General features: G+C 45.2%; 1 protein-coding gene across 1 annotated transcript in view; it reads right to left on the reverse strand.

Annotated features, from left to right (window-relative positions):
* LOC140937612 (protein FAM227B-like) overlaps positions 1-25,571 on the reverse strand; it is a 41,296-nt gene that overhangs the window by 5,882 nt on the left and 9,843 nt on the right. The window contains exons 9-12 of the mRNA XM_073387161.1: positions 25,259-25,385; positions 1,502-1,603; positions 841-980; positions 211-368 (exon numbers count right to left, since the gene is read on the reverse strand). Coding sequence (XP_073243262.1) covers positions 211-368; positions 841-980; positions 1,502-1,603; positions 25,259-25,385 — 527 coding nt within the window. The remainder of the gene's footprint in view (positions 1-210; positions 369-840; positions 981-1,501; positions 1,604-25,258; positions 25,386-25,571) is intronic.

A 25,571-nucleotide genomic window follows, 5' to 3' on the forward strand; every position in this document is an offset into this window, starting at 1 on the left:
GTGATGCACGTGCAGAGTTGTTGTTTCGCTAATATAAACCTATTGTCATTTTGCCGTTCTCGTTGCCATCACCGACGTCGTTGCTTAAGCTCCCTAATATCAAGGTATCCTCCACAAGGGGTTTGTTTACACTATATACTAGGTGTGTCTAGTCCGTGGCCGTACAAACATGATACCACAGAGCAAATGTGTCCAAGCTTAAAAGGATACTGTAACTTAGCGACTTCAGTGCGACCTACAGGCTGCACGGGTTGTTGTTCTTTGCCCATCAGCTCCCTCATCTTCAGAAAATGCGTCACCAGCGGGCTTCTACCCAGAAGATTAAAACCCACGCGCTCAAATTCGGGACCTGGGCCGATTTCATGTGACTGCAAAAAATGGAAAATAAATTTTAAAAAAAAACAATCACGTTTATCATTGCACTTCCACATCACTGCTCCTGACAGAATGAAAGTGTATATAATGTTATCAGGGGGATTTAGAGGGGGCGGTGCGAGATCTTTGGGTGTTACTCGTCTCTCCCCTACTCCCCTCCCTCTTCCCCCCCGCCCCATTCCGTTACACGAAACGATTCGCAACGACGATTTTTAGCACAAAACAGCGCTGCAATGTTGGACCAATGTTGTAACCATTCGAAACAATGTCACAACAATGTTGCAACGCTGTGTTGCCCTATAAACCGTCGTTGCGAATCGTCTCGTGTAACATCACCTTTAAAGAGACAAAAGAGCTGTCTATGTGTGTCGCGTTTAAGTCTGGCAAAGTAAATTTTACAACGTAGTGTCATTGATCATACTTGCTTCGTTTCTTGTTATCTCAGTAATTATCTTGCCAAAATACCTCAGTGCTGTCAAATGAGGGAATAACGGTTAAGCCCATTCTTGAGGGCGAGTATTGTCCTGCGAATGTACCGCGCCTATCTTTACCAACTGGGAGACTGTATTCATCCAGGACCAAATCCAAGTCAAACGACATGTTCGCTATAATAAAATAAAAAGATACTTTCTTAGTTGATAAAAAATTTTTAGTCTGTGTCTAATCCGTTAAAGAGATGATGTGTCGAGGACTATGCTTTTTAGAACCCCAAACTTCGCTTGACATGTAGTTCAGTCCAATGCATCTGCGCAAAGTCATAATTACCTCTGAGAATTGAAAACGATTAGCTATCAAGTAAAGGAAGCACAAGTACGACTACTGATTTCTGACTTCTTTTCAAAAGCCTTGCTATATGAAGAAATTAAACAAATAACTGATTAGCCGTGAAAGGGAGACAAGCAGTCAAATAGTTGTTCTGGCGCGCGTCCACCAAAAAGCTTGCGAGAATAATTATGAGGGATCGAAAGAGCTGGATTTGAAGAACAGATCTGAGGACTGAAGACGACAAAGAAGATTTCAACCGAAGTCCATTAACTGCGTCCGGTCTTAGCTTCAGTTTTCAGCAGAGTAGATAGCAAGTCAATTTGTTTGATGCTAAAACTAAGCTGCAGTCGACATGGTTTACCTTTAAGAGACTGCGTTCTATCATCCTGTAGTTCCCTAATATTCCTTGGTTCTAAAAGCTTGAGGTTCCATTTCTCCCAAGAGTACGGAGGAGGCCTGGTACCTGCGACAAATCAAAGTTACACAGTCCACCTTCACAATAGACCATTTTACAGTTGTGGACTAAGTACCCTAGCCTTCGAGTGTCTGTGAGGCTGACGGTGACTTTGTTTTGATACAAACCTCCTTTGCTTGCTATGGAAATTGCCCTTGAAAAATACTACTTAGTATAAGAATAACTTAATTTACAGTATAAAGTAGGATAGCTTCTATCAAAACGAAGTCAACTCCAGCCTTGCTTCCATCCATAACTCTAAATGGCCTATTTAAAAATGCAGTCAATCATGCTTCCTAAGGGGGTAGACCCCAGACAGGTGAAACAACATGTAGCAGGTCACCCCACCTATCTTGTAAAAGTGATCAAATTAAAATGAGACATTATATGAACAAGCGAGTAACAAAAAATAATAGCATATCATCTTGAAAAAAACGTCTTGCAATTCCATTCTGTAAGACTACTTTATAACTCTGGCTTGTTTGTTGTAATTCTTATTTATCCGCATAGTTTCTTTAGTTTACTTTAATATAATCTTCAAAGGTTCTTCTCATTTCATATTTATGACTGCTGTAAACTTTCCACTCCGCCCACCTCGTCTAGCTCTTGCTATTTACGGGTGGAGATGGCAAAACGATGAGTGGAAAAATAAAGAAAATATATTTTAAACTTATGAATATATGAAAATCATATATGAGAAATGCGGGGTGAAGAATTATATGAAAGAAGATCATCGCAGGTATAAACGAAACTTTTGCACTCGCAAAAACAAAGCCTGAAAAAAGGCAGGCAAGTACGGGAATCAAATCTTTGACCTCCGCCATAAAGGTGCACTTCACTACTATTTGAACTAAAAAGTCAACTGGGAAAGCTCTTTGAATTGGTTCATATTAAACCCGTAAAAGGATGATAATGAACTTACTATCGTCGCCGTTGTCGCTGTTATCGCTGTTGTTGCTGTTGTCGCTGATTTCACTATTGTCACTGTTGTCGCTATTGTCGCTCTTGTCACTGCGGTAGTTATTGCGCTGCTATCGCTGTTGTCACTATTATCACTGTTACTGTCATTGCTGTTGACAGTGTTCTGGCTATTGTCAATGTTGTTGCGACAGCAGTGACAACAGCGACAACGGTGACAACGACAAAAGCGTTGTCAGTGACAACAGTGAAAACAGTGACAACGGCGACAAAAGCGACAACAGTGACAAAAGCGTCAACAGTGACAACGGCGACAACAGTGACAACGACAACAGTGACAACAGCGTTAACAGTGAACAAAGTGACAACGATGACAAAAGTGATAGACTGTTCACAGTCCTCTATTTTTCCGTAGGATCATCGAGATCGAGCGCTTTGTGTTACGGGCTGCCATCTTGCATGAGTGCCAAAACTACTTAGGGGGCGGGGGCGGATGGGAGGAAGCGAGAAAAATAGAGGGACTGTAATAACATCACTGCAGCTCGCGTTCAGGAGGCGTGACAGGAATTTCACGCCTCTTACCATTCATTAAATAAGAAACTCCGCTGGTGATGAAAAACATACCAGACACATTTAGCATCGATTACGCGTGTTTACAAATATCTCCTTTCGAAACAGTGATTTTATAATGTTTCTGGACCATTCCTGGAAATAAAATCGGCAAACATGCACAAGAAAACATTTTCCTAATCAAAACACCAAAAATCCTTCGTGTGTTTGCGCAAGATGTGCCTTATGGTATGAAAGCGTACGTTTTATGGAAAAGTCGACTTGTCAACGACTTGTCAATGTCGGCAACTTAAACTAAACCCGTTGTCAACGCAAATTAACATCTATTGTCTAATGACCAATCAAATGCCTGCGTTGCTGGTACAACGCGCTCCATGAACGCGAGCTGCGGTGATGTTATTACAGTCCCTCTATTTTTCTCGCCCCGCCACCCCCCACCCCCCAGAGCTATAATCCCCGACGCCCGCCCACTCGGTACATTTGAAAATCAAGATACCCGGGACGGTAAGACGCGGTATATCTAAACGATCTCACGAAAAAATAGGGGACTGTGAACAGTCTACAAAAGTGAAAACAGTGACAACACCGACAAAAGTGACCACAGCGAAAACGGTGACAAAAGCGACAAAAGTGGCAACAGTAACAGCAGCGTTTACAGTGACAACAGAGACAACGGTGACAACAGCGACAACGGTGACAACGACAACAGCGACAACCGTGACAACGGCAACGGTGACAACAGTGACAACAGAAACAACGAAGTTAAAAGTCACAACAGCGACAATTGTGACAACGACAACAGCGACAACAGTGACAACAGTGACAACGGCGACAACAGTGAGAATGACAACAGCTACAACAGTGACAACGACAAAAGGGACAACAGTGAGAACGACTACAGTGTCAAAGACAACATCGACAACGGTGACAACAGTGAAAACAGTGACAACGGTGACAACTGTGACAACGATAAAAACGGTCACAAAAGTGACAACAATGATAACGGTGACAACGGTGACAACAGTGACAACGGTGACAATGGTGACAACAGTGAAAACAGTAACAACGGTGACAACGATGACAACAGTGACAACGGTGACAACGGTGACAACAGTGACAACAGTGACAACAGTGACATCGGTGACAACAGTGACAACGGTGACAACGGTGAAAACGGTGACAACGGGAACAACAGTGACAACAGTAACAAGGGTGACAACAGTGAAAAAGGTGACAATGGTGACAACGGTGAAAACAGTGACAACAGTGACAACGAGGACAACAGTGACAATGGTGAAAACAGTGACAACAGTGACAATGGTGACAACGGTGAAAACGATAACAACAGTGACAACGGTGACAACGGTGACAACAATGAAAACGGTGACAACAGCGACATTGTTGCCAACAGTGACAACAGTGACAATGGTGACAACAGAGACAACGGTGACAACGATGGCAACGGTGACAACAGTGACAAGTGACAACATTGACAACACTGACAACAGTGACAACAGTGACAACGGTGACAACGGTGACAAGGGTGACAACAGTGACAACAATGACACGGTGACAACTGTGACAAGAGTGACAACAGTGACTACAGTGACAACGGTGACAACAGTGAAAAAAGTGACAACGCTGACAACGATGACTACAGTGACAACGGTGACAATAGTGAAACAATGACAACAGTGACAACGGTGACAACAGTGACAACAGTGAAAACGGTGACAACGGTGACAACAGTAACAACGGTGACAATGGTGACAACGATGAAAACGGTGAAAACGGTAACAACGGTGACAACGGTGACAGTGGTGAAAACAGTGACAACAGCGACATTGTTGCCAACAGTGACAACGGTGACAACGGTGACAACAGTGACAACGCTGGCAGCAGTAACAACAGTGACAAGTGACAACAGTGACAACGGTGGCAGCGGTGACAACAGTGACCACGATGACAACAGTGACAACAGCGACATTGGTGCCAACAGTGACAACGGTGACAACGGGAACAACAGTGACAACAGTAACAAGGGTGACAACAGTGAAAAAGGTGACAATGGTGACAACGGTGAAAACAGTGACAACAGTGACAACGAGGACAACAGTGACAATGGTGAAAACAGTGACAACAGTGACAATGGTGACAACGGTGAAAACGATAACAACAGTGACAACGGTGACAACGGTGACAACAATGAAAACGGTGACAACAGCGACATTGTTGCCAACAGTGACAACAGTGACAATGGTGACAACAGAGACAACGGTGACAACGATGGCAACGGTGACAACAGTGACAAGTGACAACATTGACAACACTGACAACAGTGACAACAGTGACAACGGTGACAACGGTGACAAGGGTGACAACAGTGACAACAATGACACGGTGACAACTGTGACAAGAGTGACAACAGTGACTACAGTGACAACGGTGACAACAGTGAAAAAAGTGACAACGCTGACAACGATGACTACAGTGACAACGGTGACAATAGTGAAACAATGACAACAGTGACAACGGTGACAACAGTGACAACAGTGAAAACGGTGACAACGGTGACAACAGTAACAACGGTGACAATGGTGACAACGATGAAAACGGTGAAAACGGTAACAACGGTGACAACGGTGACAGTGGTGAAAACAGTGACAACAGCGACATTGTTGCCAACAGTGACAACGGTGACAACGGTGACAACAGTGACAACGCTGGCAGCAGTAACAACAGTGACAAGTGACAACAGTGACAACGGTGGCAGCGGTGACAACAGTGACCACGATGACAACAGTGACAACAGCGACATTGGTGCCAACAGTGACAACGGTGACAATAGTGACAACAGTGACAATAATGACAACGTGATTACGGTGACAACGATGACAACAGTGACAACCGTAACAAGAGTGAAAACGGTGATAACGATGAAAACAGTGACAACAGTGACAACGGTGACAACAGTGACAACAGTGACAACGGTGACAACGGCGACAACGATAAAAATGGTGACAACGGTGACAATTGTGACAACGGTGACAACGGTGACACCGGTGACAGCAGTGACAACAGCGACATTGTTGCCAACAGTGACAAAGGTAACAACGATAGCAACAGTGACAACAGTCACAACGGTGACAATACGGAAGACGGTGAAAACGGTGACAAGGGTGACAACAGTGACAATGGTCACAACGGTGACAACGGTAACAACAGTGACAACGGTGACAACGATGACAACAGTGACAACGGTGACAACAGTGAAAACTGTGACAACGGTGACAACGATGACAACAGTGACAACGGTGACAACGGTGACAACAATGAAAACGGTGACAATGGTGACAATGGTGACAACGGTCACACGGGTGACAAAAGTGACAACCGCGACAACGTTGCCAACAGTGACAATGGTGACAAGGCTGACAACTCTGACAACAGTGACCACAGTGACAACTATGACAACGGTGACAACGGTGACAACAGTGACAAGTGACAACAGTAACAATGGTGACAACGGTGACAACGGTGACAAAGGTGACAACAGTGAAAAAGGTGACAACGACAAAAGCGTTGTCAGTGACAACACTGAAAACAGTGACAACGGCGACAAAAGCGACAACAGTGACCAAAGCGTCAACAGTGACAACGGCGACAACGGTGACAACGGCGACAACAGTGACAATGACAACAGTGACAACAGCGTTAACAGTGAACAAAGTGACAACGATGACAAAAGTGAAAACAGTGAAAACAGCGACAAAAGTGACCACAGCAAAAACGGTGACAAAAGCGACAAAAGTGGTAACAGTAACAACAGCGTTTACAGTGACAACAGAGACAACGGTGAAAACAGCGACAACGGTGACAACGACAACAGCGACAACAGTGACAACGACAACAGCGACAACCATGACAACGGCAACGGTGACAACAGTGACAACAGCAACACGGTGACAACAGTGACAACAGTAACAACGGAGTTAGAAGTCACAACAGCGACAATGGAGACAACGACAACAGCAACAACAGTGACAACAGTGAAAACGGCGACAACAGTGAGAATGACAACAGCTACAACAGTGACAACGACAACAGGGACAACAGTGAAAACGACTACAGTGTCAACGACAACATCGACAACGGTGACAACAGTGACAACGGTGACAACGGAGACAACGATAAAAACGGTGACAACAGTGACAACAATGATAACGGTGACAACAGTGACAACAGCGAAAACGGTGACAATGGTGACAACAGTGAAAACGGTGACAACGGTGACAACGATGACAACAGTCACAACGGTGACAACGGTGACAACAGTGACAACAGTGACAACAGTAACATCGGTGACAACAGTGACAACGGTGACAACGGTGAAAACGGTGACAAAGGGAACAACAGTGACAACAGTAACAAGGGTGACAACAGTGAAAACAGTGACAATGGTGACAACGGTGAAAACAGTGACAATGGTGAAAACCGTGACATCAGTGCAAAGGTGACAACGGTGAAAACGATAACAACAGTGACAACGGTGACAACAGTGACAACAGCGACATTGTTGCCAACAGTGACTACAGTGACAATGGTGACAACAGTGACAACAGTAAAAACGATGGCAACGGTGACAACAATGACAAGTGACAACATTGACAACACTGACAACAGTGACAACTGTGACAACGGTGACAACAGTGACAACAATGACAACGGTGACAACTGTGACAAGAGTGACAACAGCGACATTGTTGCAAACAGTGACAATGGAGACAACAGTGACAACAATGGAACTGGTAACAATGGTAAAAACAGTGACAACAGTGACAAGGGTTACAACAGTGACAACAGTGAAAATGGTGACAAAGATGACAACAGTGACAATGGTGACAACGGTGACAACGGCAACAACAGTGACAAGGGTGACAACAGCGACAACAGTCACAACAGTGACAATGGTGACAATGATGACAACAGTGACAATGGTGACAACAGTGAAAACAGTGACAACGGTGACAACGATGAAACCAGTGACAATGGTGACAACGGTGAAAACAGTGAAAACAGTGACAACAGTGACATCGGTGACAACAGTGACAACGGTGACAACGATGACAACGGTGACAACGGGAACAATAGTGACATCAGTGAAAACGGTGACAACAGTGACAACAGTGAGAATGATGACAAGGGTGACAACAGTGACAACGGTGACAACGAGGACAACAGTGACAACGGTGACAACAGTGACAAGGGTGACAACGGTGACAACAGTGACGACAGTGACAATGGTGACAATGATGAAAACGGTGACAACGGTGACAACGATGACAACGGTGACAACAGTGACAACGGTGACAACTGTGACAAGGGTGACAACAGTGCCAACAGTGACAACGGTGACAACGATGCCAACAGTGCCAACGGTGACAACAGCGACAAAAGTGACAACGGTGACAATGGTGAAAACAGTGAAAACGGTGAGAACGATGAAAACGGTGACAATGGTAACAACGGTGACAGTGGTGACAACAGTGACAACAGCGACATTGTTGCCAACAGTGACAACGCTAAAAACGGTGACAACATTGACAACGATGGAAACGGTGACATTAGTGACAAGTGACAACAGTGACAACGGTGAAAACAGTGACAACGGTGACAACGGTGACAATGGTGACAACAGTGACAACGATGACAACGGTGACAACGGTGACAATGGTGACAACACTGACGACGGTGAAAACGGTGACAACGGTGACAAGGGTGACAACAGTGACAACCGTGGGAACGATGAAAAAGGTGAAAAAGGTAACAACGGTGACAGTGGTGACAACAGTGACACCAGCGACATTGTTGCCAACAGTGACAACGCTAAAAACGGTAACAACATTGACAACGATGGAAACGGTGACATTAGTGACAAGTGACAACAGTGACAACGGTGACAACAGTGACAACGATGACAACGGTGACAACAGTGACAACGGTGACAACGATGACAACAGTGAACAACGATGACAACAGTAACATCGGTGACAACAGTGACAACGGTGAAAACGGTGACAACGGGAACAACAGTGACAACAGTAACAAGGGTGACAACAGTCAAAACAGTGACAATGGTGACAACGGTGACAAAAGTAACAACAGTGACAACGAGGACAACAGTGACAATGGTGAAAACAGTGACATGAGTGACAAAGGTGACATCGGTGACAACGATAACAACAGTGACAACAGTGACAACAATAAAAACGGTGACAACGGTAACAACAGTGATACTGGTGACAACAGTGACAACAGCGACATTGTTGCCAATAGTCACGACAGTGACAATGGTGACAACAGTGACAACAGTGACAACGATGGCAACGGTGACAAAAGTGACAAGTGACAACATTGACAACACTGACAACAGTGACAACGGTGACAACGGTGATAACGGTGACAGCAGTGACAACAATGACAACGGTGACAACTGTGACATTGTTGCAAACAGTGACAACAGTGACAACAGTGACAACGATGGAAATGGTGACAACGGTAAAAACAGTGACAACAGTGACAAGGGTTACCACAGTGACAACAGTGACAATAGTGACAATGATAACAACAGTGACAATGGTGACAACGGTGACAACAGTAACAACAGTGACAACAGTGACAGGGGTGACAACAGCGGAACAGTGACAACAGTGACAACAGTGACAATGGTGACAACGATGACAACAGTGACAATGGTGAAAACAGTGAAAACAGTGAGAATGGTGACAACGATGACAACAGTGACAATGGTGACGACGGTGAAAACAGTGACAACGGCAAGAACGAGGACAACAGTGACAACGGTGACAATGGTGACAACGATGACAACAGTGCAAACGGTGACAAGGGTGTCAACGGTGACAACAGTAACAAGGGTGACAACAGTCAAAACAGTGACAATGGTGACAACGGTGACAAAAGTAACAACAGTGACAACGAGGACAAAAGTGACAATGGTGAAAACAGTGACATGAGTGACAAAGGTGACAACGGTGACAACGATAACAACAGTGACAACAGTAACAAGGGTGAGAACAGTCAAAACAGTGACAATGGTGACAACGGTGACAAAAGTAACAACAGTGACAACGAGGACAACAGTGACAATGGTGAAAACAGTGACATGAGTGACAAAGGTGACAACGGTGACAACGATAACAACAGTGACAACAGTGACAACAATAAAAACGGTGAAAACGGTAACAACAGTGACAACAGCGACATTGTTACCAATAGTCACGACAGTGACAATGGTGACAACAGTGACAACAGTGACAACGATTGCAACGGTGACAACAGTGACAAGTGACAACATTGACAACACTGACAACAGTGACAACGGTGACAACGGTGATAACGGTGACAGCAGTGACAACAATGACAACGGTGACAACTGTGACATTGTTACAAACAGTGACAACAGTGACAACAGTGACAACGATGGAAATGGTGACAACGGTAACAACAGTGACAACAGTGACAAGGGTTACCACAGTGACAACAGTGACAATAGTGACAATGATAACAACAGTGACAATGGTGACAACGGTGACAACGGTAACAACAGTGACAACAGTGACAGGGGTGACAACAGCGGAACAGTGACAACAGTGACAACAGTGACAATGGTGACAACGATGACAACAGTGCCAATGGTGACAACAGTGAAAACAGTGACAATGGTGACAACGATGACAACAGTGACAATGGTAACAACGGTGAAAACAGTGACAACGGTAAGAACGAGGACAACAGTGACAACGGTGACAATGGTGACAACGATGACAACACTGCAAACGGTGACAAGGGTGTCAACGGTGACAACAGTGACAACAGTTACAATGGTGACAATGATGAACAAGGTGACAGCGGTGACAACGATGACAACGGTGACAACGGTGACAACGATGACAACGGTGACAACTGTGACAAGGGTGACAACAGTGACAACGGTGAAACGAGTGAAAACAGTGACAACGGTGACAACGATCCCAACAGTGACAACGGTGACAACAGTGACAAAAGTGACAACGGTGACAATGGTGACAACAGTGACAACGAGGAAAACGAGGAAAACGGTGACAACGGTAACAACGGTGACAGTGGTGACAGTGGTCACAACAGCGACATTGTTGCCAACAGTGACAACGCTAAAAACGGTGACAACATTGACAACGATGGAAACGGTGACATTAGTGACAAGTGACAACGGTGACGACAGTGACAACGGTGACAACAGTGACAACGATGACAACGGTGACAACGGTGACAATGGTGACAACACTGACAACGGTGAACACGGTGACAACGGTGACAAGGGTAACAACGGTGACAACGGTGACAACACTGACAACGGTGAAAACAGTGACAATGGTGACAAGGCTGACAACACTTACAACAGTGACAACAGTGACAACAATGACAGCGGTGACAACGGAGACAACAGTGACAACGGTGACAACAGTGACAACGATGACAACGGTGACAACGGTGACAGTGATGACAACAGTGACAACGGTAAAAAAGACGACAACGGTGACAACTGTTAACACGGTAACAAAAGTGACAACAGTGACAAGGGTGACAACAGTGACAATGGTGACAACGGTGACAACTGTGACAACAGTGACAACGGTGACAACGATGACAACAGTGAAACGGTGTCAACAGTGACAACAGTGACAACGGTGACAACAGTGACATCAGTAACAGTGACAACGATGAAAATGGTGACACCGGTGACAACAGTGACAACAGTGACAACGATGAAAACAGTGAAAACAGTGACAAGTGACAAAAGTGACAACGGTGACAACAGTGACATCGGTGACAACAGTAACAACGATGACAACGGTGACAACAGTGAAAACGGTGACAACAGTGACAACGGTAAAAACGGTTACAACGGTGAAAACGGTGACAATGATGCCAACGGCGAGAACAATGACAAGTGACAACAGTGACTACGGTGACAACGGTGACAACAGTGACAACGATGACAACATTGACAACAGTGAAAACGGTGACAACAGTAACAATGGTGAAAACGGTTGCAATGCTGACAAGGGTGACAATGGTGACAACGATGAAAACAATGACAACAGTCACAACGATGACAACGGTGACAACAGTGACAACGGTGACAACGATGAAAACGGTGAAAACGGCGACAACGGTAACAACGGTGACACCGGTGACAACAGTGACATTGTTGCAAACAATGACAATGGTGACAACGGTGACAACGGTGACAACAGTGACAACGATGGCAACAGTGACATCAGTGACAAGGGTGTTAATAGTGACAACAGTGACAACGGTGACAACAGTGACAACTGACAATGGTGACAACGGTGACAACGATTACAACAGTGACAACAGTGACAACGGTGAAAAAAGTGACACCGGTGACGACAGTAACAACAGCGACATTGTTGCCAACAGTGATAACGGTGACAACGGTAAAAACAGTGAAAACAGTGACAACAGTGAACACGATGGCAACGGTGACAACAGTGACAAGTTACAACAGTGACAACGGTGACCTCAGTGACAACGGTGACACTGGTGAAAACAGTGAAAACAGTGACACAATGACAACGGTGATTACGGTGACAGCGATGACAATGGTGACAACTGTGACAACAGTGACAACAGTGACAACGGTGACAATGATAAAAACGGTGACAACAGTGACAACGATGACAACAGTGACAACAGTGACAACGATGAAAACTGTGACAACGGTGACAACTGTGACACCGGTGATAACAGTGACAACAGTGACATTGTTGCAAACAGTGACAATAGTGACAACGGTGACAATGGCGACAACAGTAACAACGATGGCAACGGTGACAAAAGTGACAAGTGACAACAGCAAAGACAGTGACAACAGTGACAACGGTGACAACGGCAACAACAGTGACAACAGTGACAAGGGTGAAAACAGTGACAACAGTGACAACGGTGACAACAGTGACAACGGTGACAACGGTGAAAACGATGACAACGGTAAAAACAGTGACAACGGTGACAATGATGGCAACGGTGACAACAGTGACAAGTGACAACAGTGACAACGGTGACCTCAGTGACAACGGTGACACTGGTGAAAACGGTGAAAACAGTGACACAATGACAACGTTGATTACGGTGACAGCGATGACAACGGTGACAACTGTGACAACAGTGACAACCGTGACAACGGTGACAACGATAACAACGGTGACAACAGTGACAACGATAACAACGGTGACAACAGTGACAACAGTGACAACGATGAAAACTGTGACAACGGTGACAACTGTGACACCGGTGATAACAGTGACAATAGTGACATTGTTGCAAACAGTGACAATGGTGACAACGGTGACAATGGTGACAACAGTGACAACGATGGCAACGGTGACAAAAGTGACAAGTGACAACAGCAAAGACAGTGAAAACAGTGACAACGGTGACAAAGGCAACAGTGACAACAGTGACAAGGGTGACAACAGTGACAACAGTGACAACGGTGACAACAGTGACAACGGTGACAACAGTGACAACGGTGACAACGGTGACAACGATGACAACGGTAAAAACAGTGAAAACAGTGACAACACTGACAATGATGGCAATGGTGAAATCAGTGGCAAGTGACAACAGCGACAACGGTGACATCGGTGACAACAGTGACAACGGTGAAAACGGTAAAAAAAGTGACAACGCTGACAACGGTGATTACGGTGACAGCGATGACAACGGTGACAACTGTGACAACAGTGACAACACTGACAACGGTGACAACGATGACAACAGTGACAACGGTGACAACGGTGACAAGGATAAAAACGGTTACAACAGTGACAACGGTGACAACCGTGACGACAGTGACAACAGCGACTATGGTGACAACCGTGACAACGAAAAAAACTGTGACAACAGTGACAACGATGACACCCGTGACAACAGTGACAACAGCGACATTGTTGCAAACAGTGTCAACGGTGACAAGAATGACAACAGTGACAACGATGGAAACGGTGACAACGGTAACAAGAATGACAACAGTGACAAGGGTGACAACAGTGACAACAGTGACAATGGTGACAACGTTGAAAACAGTGACCATGGTGACAACGGTGACAACGGTAACAACAGTGACAAGGTGACAACAGTGACAACAGTGACAATGGTGACAACGATGACAACAGTCACAATGGTGACAACAGTGAAAACAGTAACAACGGTGACAATGATGACAACAGTGACAACAGTGACATCGGTGACAATGGTGACAACGATGACAACGGTGACAACGGTGACAACGAGAACAATAGTGACATCAGTGAAAAGAGTGACAACAGTGGCAAGAGTGACTATGGTGACAAGGGTGACAACAGTGACAATGGTGACAACGACGACAACAGTGACAACGGTGAAAACAGTGACAACAGTAAAAACGGAGACAACGGTGAAAACGGTGACAATGATGCCAACCGTGACAACAATGACAAGTGACAACAGTGACTATGGTGACAACGGTGACATCGGTGACAACGGTAAAAACAGTGACAACAGTGACAACAGTGACAATGATGACAACGGTGCAATTAGTGGCAAGTGACAACAGTGACAACGGTGACATCGATGACCACAGTGACAACGGTGAAAACGGTGAAAACAGTGACAACGATGACAACGGTGATTACGGTGACAGCGATGACAACGGTGACAACTGTGACAACAGTGACAACGGTGACAACGATGACAACAGTGACAACAGTGACAACGGTGACAACGATAAAAACGGTTACAACAGTGACAACGTGACAACGGTGACGACAGTGAAAACAGCGACAATGGTGACAACCGTGACAACGATAAAAACGGTGACAACAGTGACAACGATGACACCCATGACAACAGTGACAACAGCGACATTGTTGCAAACCGTGTCAACGGTGACAACGATGAAAACAGTGACAACGATGGAAACAGTGACAACGGTAACAAGAGTGACAACAGTGACAAGGGTGACAACAGTGACAACAGTGACCATGGTGACAACGGTGACAACGGTAACAACAGTGACAACAGTGACAAGGGTGACAACAGTGACAATGGTGACAACGATGACAACAGTGACAATGGTGAAAACAGTGAAAACAGTGACAACAGTGACAACGATGACAACGGTGAAAACGGTGACAACGGGAACAACAGTGACATCAGTGACAAGGGTGTTAACAGTGACAACAGTGACAACAGGGACAATGGTAACAACGGTGACAACGATTACAACAGTCACAAGTGACAAAAGTGTCACTGGTGACGACAGTAACAACAGCGACATTATTGACAACGGTGACAACGGTAAAAATAGTGACAACAGTGACAACAGTCACAACAGTGACAACGATGGCAACGGTGACAACAGTGACAAGTGACAACAGTGACAACGGTGACATCAGTGACAACGGTGACATTGGTGAGAACGGTGAAAATAGTGACACAATGACAAAGGTGATTACGGTGAAGGCGATGACAACGGTCACAACAGTGACAACAGGGACAACGATGAAATTGGTGACAACGGTTACACCGGTGACAACAGTGACAACAGTGACATTGTTGCAAACAGTGACAATGGTGACAACGGTGACAACGGTGACAACAGTGACAACGATTGCAGCGGTGACAACAGTGACAAGTGAAAACAGCGAAGACAGTGACAACAGTGACAACGGTGACAACAGTGACCACAGTGACAACAGTGACAACGGTGACAACGATGACAACGGTAAAAACAGTGACAACAGTGACAACAGTGACAATGATGACAACGGTGCAATTAGTGGCAAGTGACAACAGTGACAACGGTGACATCGGTGACAACAGTGACAACGATGAAAACGGTGAAAACAGTGACAACGATAACAACGGTGATTACGGTGACAGCGATGACAACGGTGACAACGGTGACAACTGTGACAACAGTGACAACAGTGACAACGGTGACAACGATGACAACAGTGACAACAGTGACAACGGTGACAACGATAAAAACGGTTACAACAGTGACAATGTGACAACGGTGACGACAGTGACAACAGCGACAATGGTGACAACCGTGACAACGATAAAAACGGTGACAACAGTGACAACGATGACACCCATGACAACAGTGACAACAGCGACATTGTTGCAAACCGTGTCAACGGTGACAACGATGACAACAGTGACAACGATGGAAACAGTGACAACGGTAACAAGAGTGACAACAGTGACAAGAGTGACAACAGTGACAACAGTGACAATGGTGACAACGATGACAACAGTGACCATGGTGACAACGGTGACAACGGTAACAACAGTGACAACAGTGACAAGGGTGACAACAGTGACAACAGTGACAATGGTGACAACGATGACAACAGTGACAATGGTGAAAACAGTGAAAACAGTGACAACAGTGACAACGATGACAACAGTGACAACAGTGACAACGGTGACAACGGTGACAATGGTGACAACGATATCAACGGTGACAACGCTGACAACGGGAACATTAGTGACATCAGTGAAAAAAGTGACAACAGTGGCAAGAGTGACTATGGTGACAACGGTGACAACAGTGGCAATGATGACAACGACGACAACAGTGACAACGGTGACAACAGTGACAACAGTGACAATGGTGACAACGGTGACAACGATAACAACAGTGACAATAGTGACAAGGGTGACAACAGAGACAACAGTGACAACAGTGAAAATGGTTACAAAGATGAAAACGGTGACAACGGTGACAACGGTGACAACGGTGACAACGATGACAATGGTAACTACGGTCACAACGATGACAACGGTGACAACAATGACAACAGTGACAACGGTGACAACGATGACAACAGTGACAACAGTGACAACAGTGACAACAGTAACAACGGTGACAACGGTGACAACGATGAAAACGGTGACAATGGTGACAACGATGAAAACGGTGAAAACGGTGACAACAGTGACAACAGTGACAACGATGACAACAGTGATAAAAGCGACAAGTCCCAACATCGACAACAGTGACAACGACAACGGTGAGAACAGTGAAAACAGCGACAATAGTGACAAGGGTGAAAAAAGCAACAACGGTGACCACGACAACAGCGACTACTGAGACAACAGTGACAACAGTGACAACAGTGACAACAGTGACAACGACAACAGCGACAACAGTGACTACGACAAAGGTGAGAACAGCGACAACAGTGACAACGATGACAAAGGTGACAACAGCGACAACGGTGACAGCGACAACGGTGACAACGACAACAGCAACAACAACGGCATTAACAGAGACAACACGTACAACGGTGACAATGACAGCAGCGACAACAGTGACAACAGCGACAACAGTGACAACGCCAACAGCTATAACAGTGACAACAACAACACCGACAACAGTGACAACGACTACAGTGACAATAACAACATCGACAACAGTGACGATAGTGACAAAAGTGACAACAGCGACAACGGTGACAATGACAATAGCCACAACAGTGACAACGACAACACCGACAACAGTGACAACGACTACAGTGACAATAACAACATCGACAACGGTGACAACAGTGACAACAGTGACATCAAAACAGTGACAACAACAAGAACGGCAACAACAGTGACAACGACAACGGTGACAACAGCGACAACACTGACAACAAAAACTGCAACAACAGTGACAATAGCAACAACAGTGAAAACGACAACAGTGACAATAGCGACAACAGTGAGAACAGTGACAACAGCGACATTAGTGACAACAGTGACAATGGCAACAACAGTGTCAATGACAACCGTGACAGCAGCGACCAGCGACAACAGTGATAACAGGATCTACCGTGACAACAGTGACATCTGCAAGAACAGCGACAACGGTAACAATCGTGAAAAGAGCGACAACGGTGACAATAAAAATAGCGAAAATAGTGACAACGATGACAACAGTGAAACAGTGTCAACAGTGACAACAGTGACAACGGTGACAACAGTGAAAACAGTGACAACAGTTACAACAGTAACAAAGATGAAAACGGTGACACCAGTGACAACGGTGACAACGGTGACAACGCTGAAATCGGTGACAACAGTAACAACGATGACAAAGGCGACAACAGTGAAAAAAGGTGACAACAGTGACAACGGTAAAAACGGTGACAATGGTGAAAACGGTGACAATGATGCCAACGGTGACAACAATGAAAAGTGGCAACAGTGACTACGGTGACAACAGTGACATCGGTGACAACAGTGACAACGATGATAACATTGACAACAGAGAAAACGGTGACAACAGTGACAACGGTGAAAACGGTGACAATGCTGACAAGGGTGACAATGGTGACAACAGTTACAACAATGACAATGGTGACAACGATAAAAACGGTAAAAACAGTGGCAACGATGACAACGGTGACAACAGTGACAACGGTGACAACGATGAAAACGGTGAGAACGGTGACAACGGTGACACCGGTGACAACAGTGACATTGTTGCAAACAGTGACAATGGTGACAACGGTGACAACGGTGACAACAGTGACAATGATGGCAACGGTGACAACAGTAACAAGTGACAACAGCGACAAAAGTGACAACAGTGACAACGGTGACAACAGCAACAACAGTGACAACAGTGACAAGGGTGACAACAGTGACAACAGTGACAACAGTGACAATGGTGACAATGATGACAACAGTGACAATAGTGAAAACAGTGACAACAATGACAACAATGACAACAGTGACAACAGTGAGAACAGTGACAAAGGTGACAACGATGACAACGGTGAAAACGGTTACAACCGGAACAACAGTGACATCAGTGACAAGGGTGTTAACAGTGACAACAGTGACAATGGTGACAACAGTGACAACAGTGACAATGGTGACAACGGTGACAACGATTAAAACAGTGACAACAGTGACAACGATGACAACGGTGATTACGGTGACAGCGATGACATCGGTGACAACGGTGACAACTGTGACAACGGTGACAACGATGACAACAGTGACAATGGTGACAACGGTGACAACAATAAAAACGGTTACACCAGTGACAACGCTGACGGCGGTGACGATAGTGACAACAGTGACAACAGTGACAACCGTGACAACGATAAAAACGGTGACAACAGTGAAAACAGCGACATTGTTGCAAACAGTTTTAACGGTGACAACAATGACAACAGTGACAACGATGAAAACGGTGACAACGGTAACAAGAGTGACAACAGTGACAAGGGTGACAACGATGACAACAGTGACCATAGTGACAACGGTGACAACGGTAAAAACAGTGACAACAGTGACAAGGGTGACAACAGTGACAACAGTGACAATGGTGAAAAAAGTGACACCAGTGACGACAGTAACAACAGCGACATTGTTGCCAACAGTCACAACGGTAAAAACAGTGACAACACTGACAACACTGACAACGATAGCAACGGTGACAACAGTGACAAGTGACAACAGTGACAACGGTGACATCAGTGACAACGGTGACACTGGTTAAAAATGGTGAAAACAGTGACAACGACGACAACGGTGATTACGGTGACAGCAATGACAACGGTGACAAATGTGACAACAGTGACAACAGTGACAACGGTGACAACGATGACAACAGTGACAACGGTGACAACAGTGACAACGATGAAAACGGTAAAAACAGTGACAACGGTGACAACGGTTGCAACAGTGACAACAGTAACAATGGTGACAACGGTGACAACGATGACAACGGTGACAACAGTGACAACAGTGACAACGATGAAAATGGTGACAACGGTGACAAGGGTGACAACAGAGAAAACAGTGACATTGTTGCAAACAGTGACAATGGTGACAATGGTGACAACGGTGACAACAGTGAAAACAGTGACAACAGCGACAACAGTGACAACAGTGACAACGGTGACAACGTCAACAACAGTGACAACAGTGACAAGGGTGACAACAGTGACAACGGTGACAACGGTGACAACGATGACAACGGTAAAAACAGTGACAGCAGTGACAACAGTGACAATGATGGCAACAGTGACATCAGTGGCAAGTGACAACAGGGACAACGGTGACATCGGTGACAACAGTGACAACGGTGAAAACGGTGAAAACAGTGACAACGATGACAACGGTGATTATGGTGACAGCGATAACAACGGTGACAACGGTGACAACTGTGACAACGGTGACAACGATGACAACAGTGACAACGGTGACAACGGTGACAACAATAAAAATGGTTACAACAGTGACAATGGTGACATCGGTGACGACAGCGACAACAGTGACAACCGTGACAACCGTGAAAACGATAAAAACGGTGACAACAGTGAAAACAGCGACATTATTGCAAACAGTGTCAACGGTGACAACGATGACAACAGTGACAACGATGGAAACGGTGACAACGGTAACAAGAGTGACAACAGTGACAAGGGTGACAACAGTGACAACAATGACAATGGTGACAACGATGACAACAGTGACCATGGTGACAACGGTGACAACGGTAACAACAGTGACAACAGTGACAAGGGTGACAACAGTGACAACAGTGACAATGGTGACAACGATGAAAACAGTGACAATGGTGACAACAGTGAAAACAGTGACAACGGTGACAACGATGACAACAGTGAGAACAGTGACAACTGTGAGAACAGTGACAACAGTGAGAACAGTGACATCGGTGACAACGGTGACAACGGTGACGATGACAACGGTGACAACGGTGAAAACGGGAACAATAGTGACATCAGTGAAAAGAGTGACAACAGTGACAAGAGTAGCTATGGTGACAAGGGTGACAACAGTGACAATGTGACAACGACGACAACAGTGACAACGGTGACAACAGTGACAACAGTGACAATGGTGACAACGGTGACAACGATGACAACAGTGACAACAGTGACAAGAGTGACAACGGTGACAACAGGGACAACAGTGAAAATGGTTACAAAGATGAAAACGGCGACAACGGTGACAACGGTGACAACGATGACAACGGTAACAACGGTGACAACGATGACAACGGTGACAACAGTAACAACGGTGACAACGATGACAACAGTGACAACAGTGACAACAGTAACAACGGTGACAACGGTGACAACGATGAAAACGGTGACAACGGTGACAATGGTGACAACGATGAAAACGGTGACAACGGTGACAACAACGACAACAGTGACAACGATGACAACGGTGATTACGGTGACAACGATGACAACGGTGACAATAGTGACAACGATGAAAACGGTGACAACAGTGACAACAGCGACATTGTTGCAAACAGTGACAACGGTGACAACAGTGACAACGATGGAAACGGTGACAACGGTAAAAACAGTGACAACAGTGACAAGGGTTACAACAGTGACAACAGTGACAATGGTGACAACGATGACAACAGTGACAATGGTGACAACGGTAACAAGTGACAACAGTGACAAGGGTGACAACAGCGACAACAGTGACAACAGTGACAATGGTGACAACGATGACAACCGTGACAATGGTGACAACAGTGAAAACAGTGACACCGGTGCCAACGATGACAACAGTGACAACGGTGACAACGGTGACAACAGTGACAACAGTGACAACAGTGACATCGGTGACAACGGTGACAAGGGGAACAATAGTGACATCAGTGAAAAGGGTGACAACAGTGACAACGGTGACAATGGGGACAACAGTGACAACGGTGACAACAGTGACAACGGTGACAATGGTGACAATGATGACAACAGTGACAATGGTGACAAGGGTGACAACGGTGACAAGGGTGACAACAGTGACAACAGTGACAACGGTGACAACAGTGAAAACAGTGACAACGGTGACAACGATGACAACAGTGACAACGGTGACAACAGTGACAACGGTGACAACAGTGACAAAAGTGACAACGGTGACAACAGTGACATCAGCGACATTGTTGCCAATAGTGACAACAGTGACAATGGTGACAATGATGAAAACGGTGACAACGGTGACAACGATGACAACGGTGACAACGATGACAACGATGACAACTGTGACAAGGGTGACAACAGTGACAACAGTGACAAAAGTGACAACGGTGACAACAGCGACATCAGCGACATTGTTGCCAATAGTGACAACGGTGACAACAGTGACAACAGTGACAACGATGGCAACGGTGAAAACAGTGACAAGTGACAACAGTGACAAGTGACAACAGTGACAAGTGACAACAGTGACAACAGTGACAACAGTGACAACGGTGACAACGGTGACAATGGTGACAACGGTGTCACAGTGACAACAGTTAGTAACAACGATGACAATGGTGATTACGGTGACAACGATGACAACGGTGACAACGGTAACAACAGTGACAACAGTAACAATGGTGACAACAGTGACAACAGTGACAATGGTGACAACAGTGACAACAGTGACAACGGTGACATTGGTGACAACAGTGACAACGGTGACATTGGTGAAAAGATGACAACAGTGACAACGGTGACAACAGTGACAACAGTGACAACGATGACAACAGCGACAACAGCAACAAGTGCCAACATCTACAACAGTGACAACGATAACGGTGACAACAGTGAAAACAGCGACAATAGTGACAAGGGTGAAAACAGCAACAACGGTGACCACGACAACAGCGACTACTGTGACAACAGTGACAACACCGACAACAGTGACAACAGTGACAACGACAACAGCGACAACAGTGACTACGACAAAGGTGACAACAGCGACAACGATGACAACGATGACAACAGCGACAACAGCGACAACGGTGACAACGGTGACAGCGAAAATGGTGACAACGACAACAGCAACAACAACGGCATTAACAGAGACAACACCTACAACGGTGACAATGACAGCAGCGACAACAGTGACAACAGCGACAACAGTGACAACGACAACACCGACAACAGTGACAACGACTACAGTGACAATAACAACATCGACAACAGTGACGATAGTGACAACAGTGACAACAGCGACAACGGTGACAATGACAATAGCGACAATAGTGACAACGACAACACCGACAACAGTGACAACGACTACAGTGACAATAACAACATCGATAATGGTGACAACAGTGACAACAGTGACATCAAAACAGTGACAACAACAAGAACGGCAACAACAGTGACAACGACAACGGTGACAACAGTGACAACAGCGACAACAGTGACAACAAAAACTGCAACAACAGTGACAACAGCGACAACAGTGAAAACGACAACAGTGACAATAGTGACAACAGTGACAACAGTGAAAACAGCTACATTAGTGACAACAGTGACAATGGCAACAACAGTGTCAATGACAACAGTGACAGCAGGGACAACAGTGATAACAGCGACCAGCGACAACAGTGATAACAGGATCTACCGTGACAACAGTGACAACTGCAAGAACAGCAACAACAGTAACAATGGTGACAAGAACGACAACGGTGACAACGAAAACAGCGAAAATTGCGACAACAGTGACAACAGCGACAACGACAACAGCGACAACAGTGACAACAGTGAAAACAGCAACAACAGTGACAACAGCGACAATAGTGACGACGACAACACTGACAACAGTGAAAACCACAACAGCGACAATGGTGACAACGACAACAGCAAAAACAGCGACAACAGTGACAGCAGCGACAAGGACAACAGCGACAACAGTAACAACGACAACCGAGACAACAGCTACAACAGTGACAAAAGTGACAACAACGACAACACAACAACAGTGACAACAGCGACAACAGCAACAACGGTGTTAACGGTGACAACGGTGACAACGACAACAGCGACAACAGTAAGAACAGTGACAACAGCGACAATGGTGACAACGACAACAGTGACAACGACAACAGCGACAACAGTGACAACAGTGAAAATGACAACAGTGACAATATCGACAACAGTGACAACAGCGACAACAGCGACAACAGTGACATTGGCGACAACAGTGTCAATGACAACAGTGACAGCAGCGACAACAGTGATAACAGCGACCAGCGACAACAGTGATAACAGCATCTACCGTGACAACAGTGACAACAGCGACAACGGTGACACTAGCGAAAATAGTGACAACAGTGACAACAGCGATAACAGCGACAACAATGATGACCGTGAAAACATCAACAACAGCGACAATAGCGACAACAGAGACAACAGTGACAACAGCAGTAACAGCGACAACCGTCAGTTACAACAGTGATAACAGCAACAACAGCTGTAACAGTGACAACAGCCACAACACTGAAAACAGTGACAACAACGAAACTAGTGACAACAGCGACAACAGTGACAACGGCCACATTAGTGACAACGACAACAGCGACAATAGCGACAATAGCGATGATAGTGAAGACAGTGACAACAGCGACAACATTGACAACAGTGACAACAGTGACAACAATGACAACAGCGAAAACAATGACAACAGTGAGAACAGCGACAGCAGTAACAACAGCGACATTAGCGACAACAGGGACAACAGTGACAACAGTGAGAACAATGACAACAGTGACAACAGGGACAACAGTGACAACAGCGACAACAGTGACAACAGTTAGTGACAGTGATAACAGCGAAAACAGCGATGACAGTGAAAACAGCGACAATCTTAAGAGCTGGGTACTAATATTGCAAATATGTTCAAAACGGCTGTCACATTGTATAGAAGTATAGAAACACACTTGTTGGATGGTTGATGTTGGGAAAGATTAAATTGGGACTTGTTTAGTAAGGTAATTAGTTGGTTGAATCGAACCGACTTTCTACGAGGACTGAATCGACTATGACGATGGATCGAAAAGACTTTGGATCAAAACGACCATAAAGCCATTCCAAGACCCAATAATCTTGATTCTACAAGTAAAAATTCCCGAATTCTGATTTTCTACATGGAGCAACATCGTCGACGTGGTTGCTTCAACTTCCTACTGTTTCTTTCCCTTCTGTTTTTTCCCTCCCTTTCTTAACTCTAGGTACATGCAGGGGTTAAATACTTGCTTTCTGTAGTTGTGTTTACCTGTTACCCATTCAGAGATGGTGTTAAGAAGGAAATTCTTGAAGTCATCATCAAACAGTTGATAAGAACGTGGAAACACTTCACAGTATGCAGCATAAACGGCTTGTGCAAGACAATCAGCGAAGAACTAAATAAATACCAAAAACAACAATATTAGTAGCTTGAGAAAACGGTTGTTGACCATTCACAAATGTTTCTGAAAAATCCAGTTGGAAAGTAAATGGAACATGACTTTTTGAGTCATTCCAGTGGACAATTTCTGGGAGCAACAGAACATCTGAAAAGGTAGTCCTGTTTTTCCAGAAGGATTATT

This window comes from Porites lutea, chromosome 5 (genome assembly GCF_958299795.1).
Source record: "Porites lutea chromosome 5, jaPorLute2.1, whole genome shotgun sequence".
Lineage (NCBI taxonomy): Eukaryota > Metazoa > Cnidaria > Anthozoa > Scleractinia > Poritidae > Porites > Porites lutea.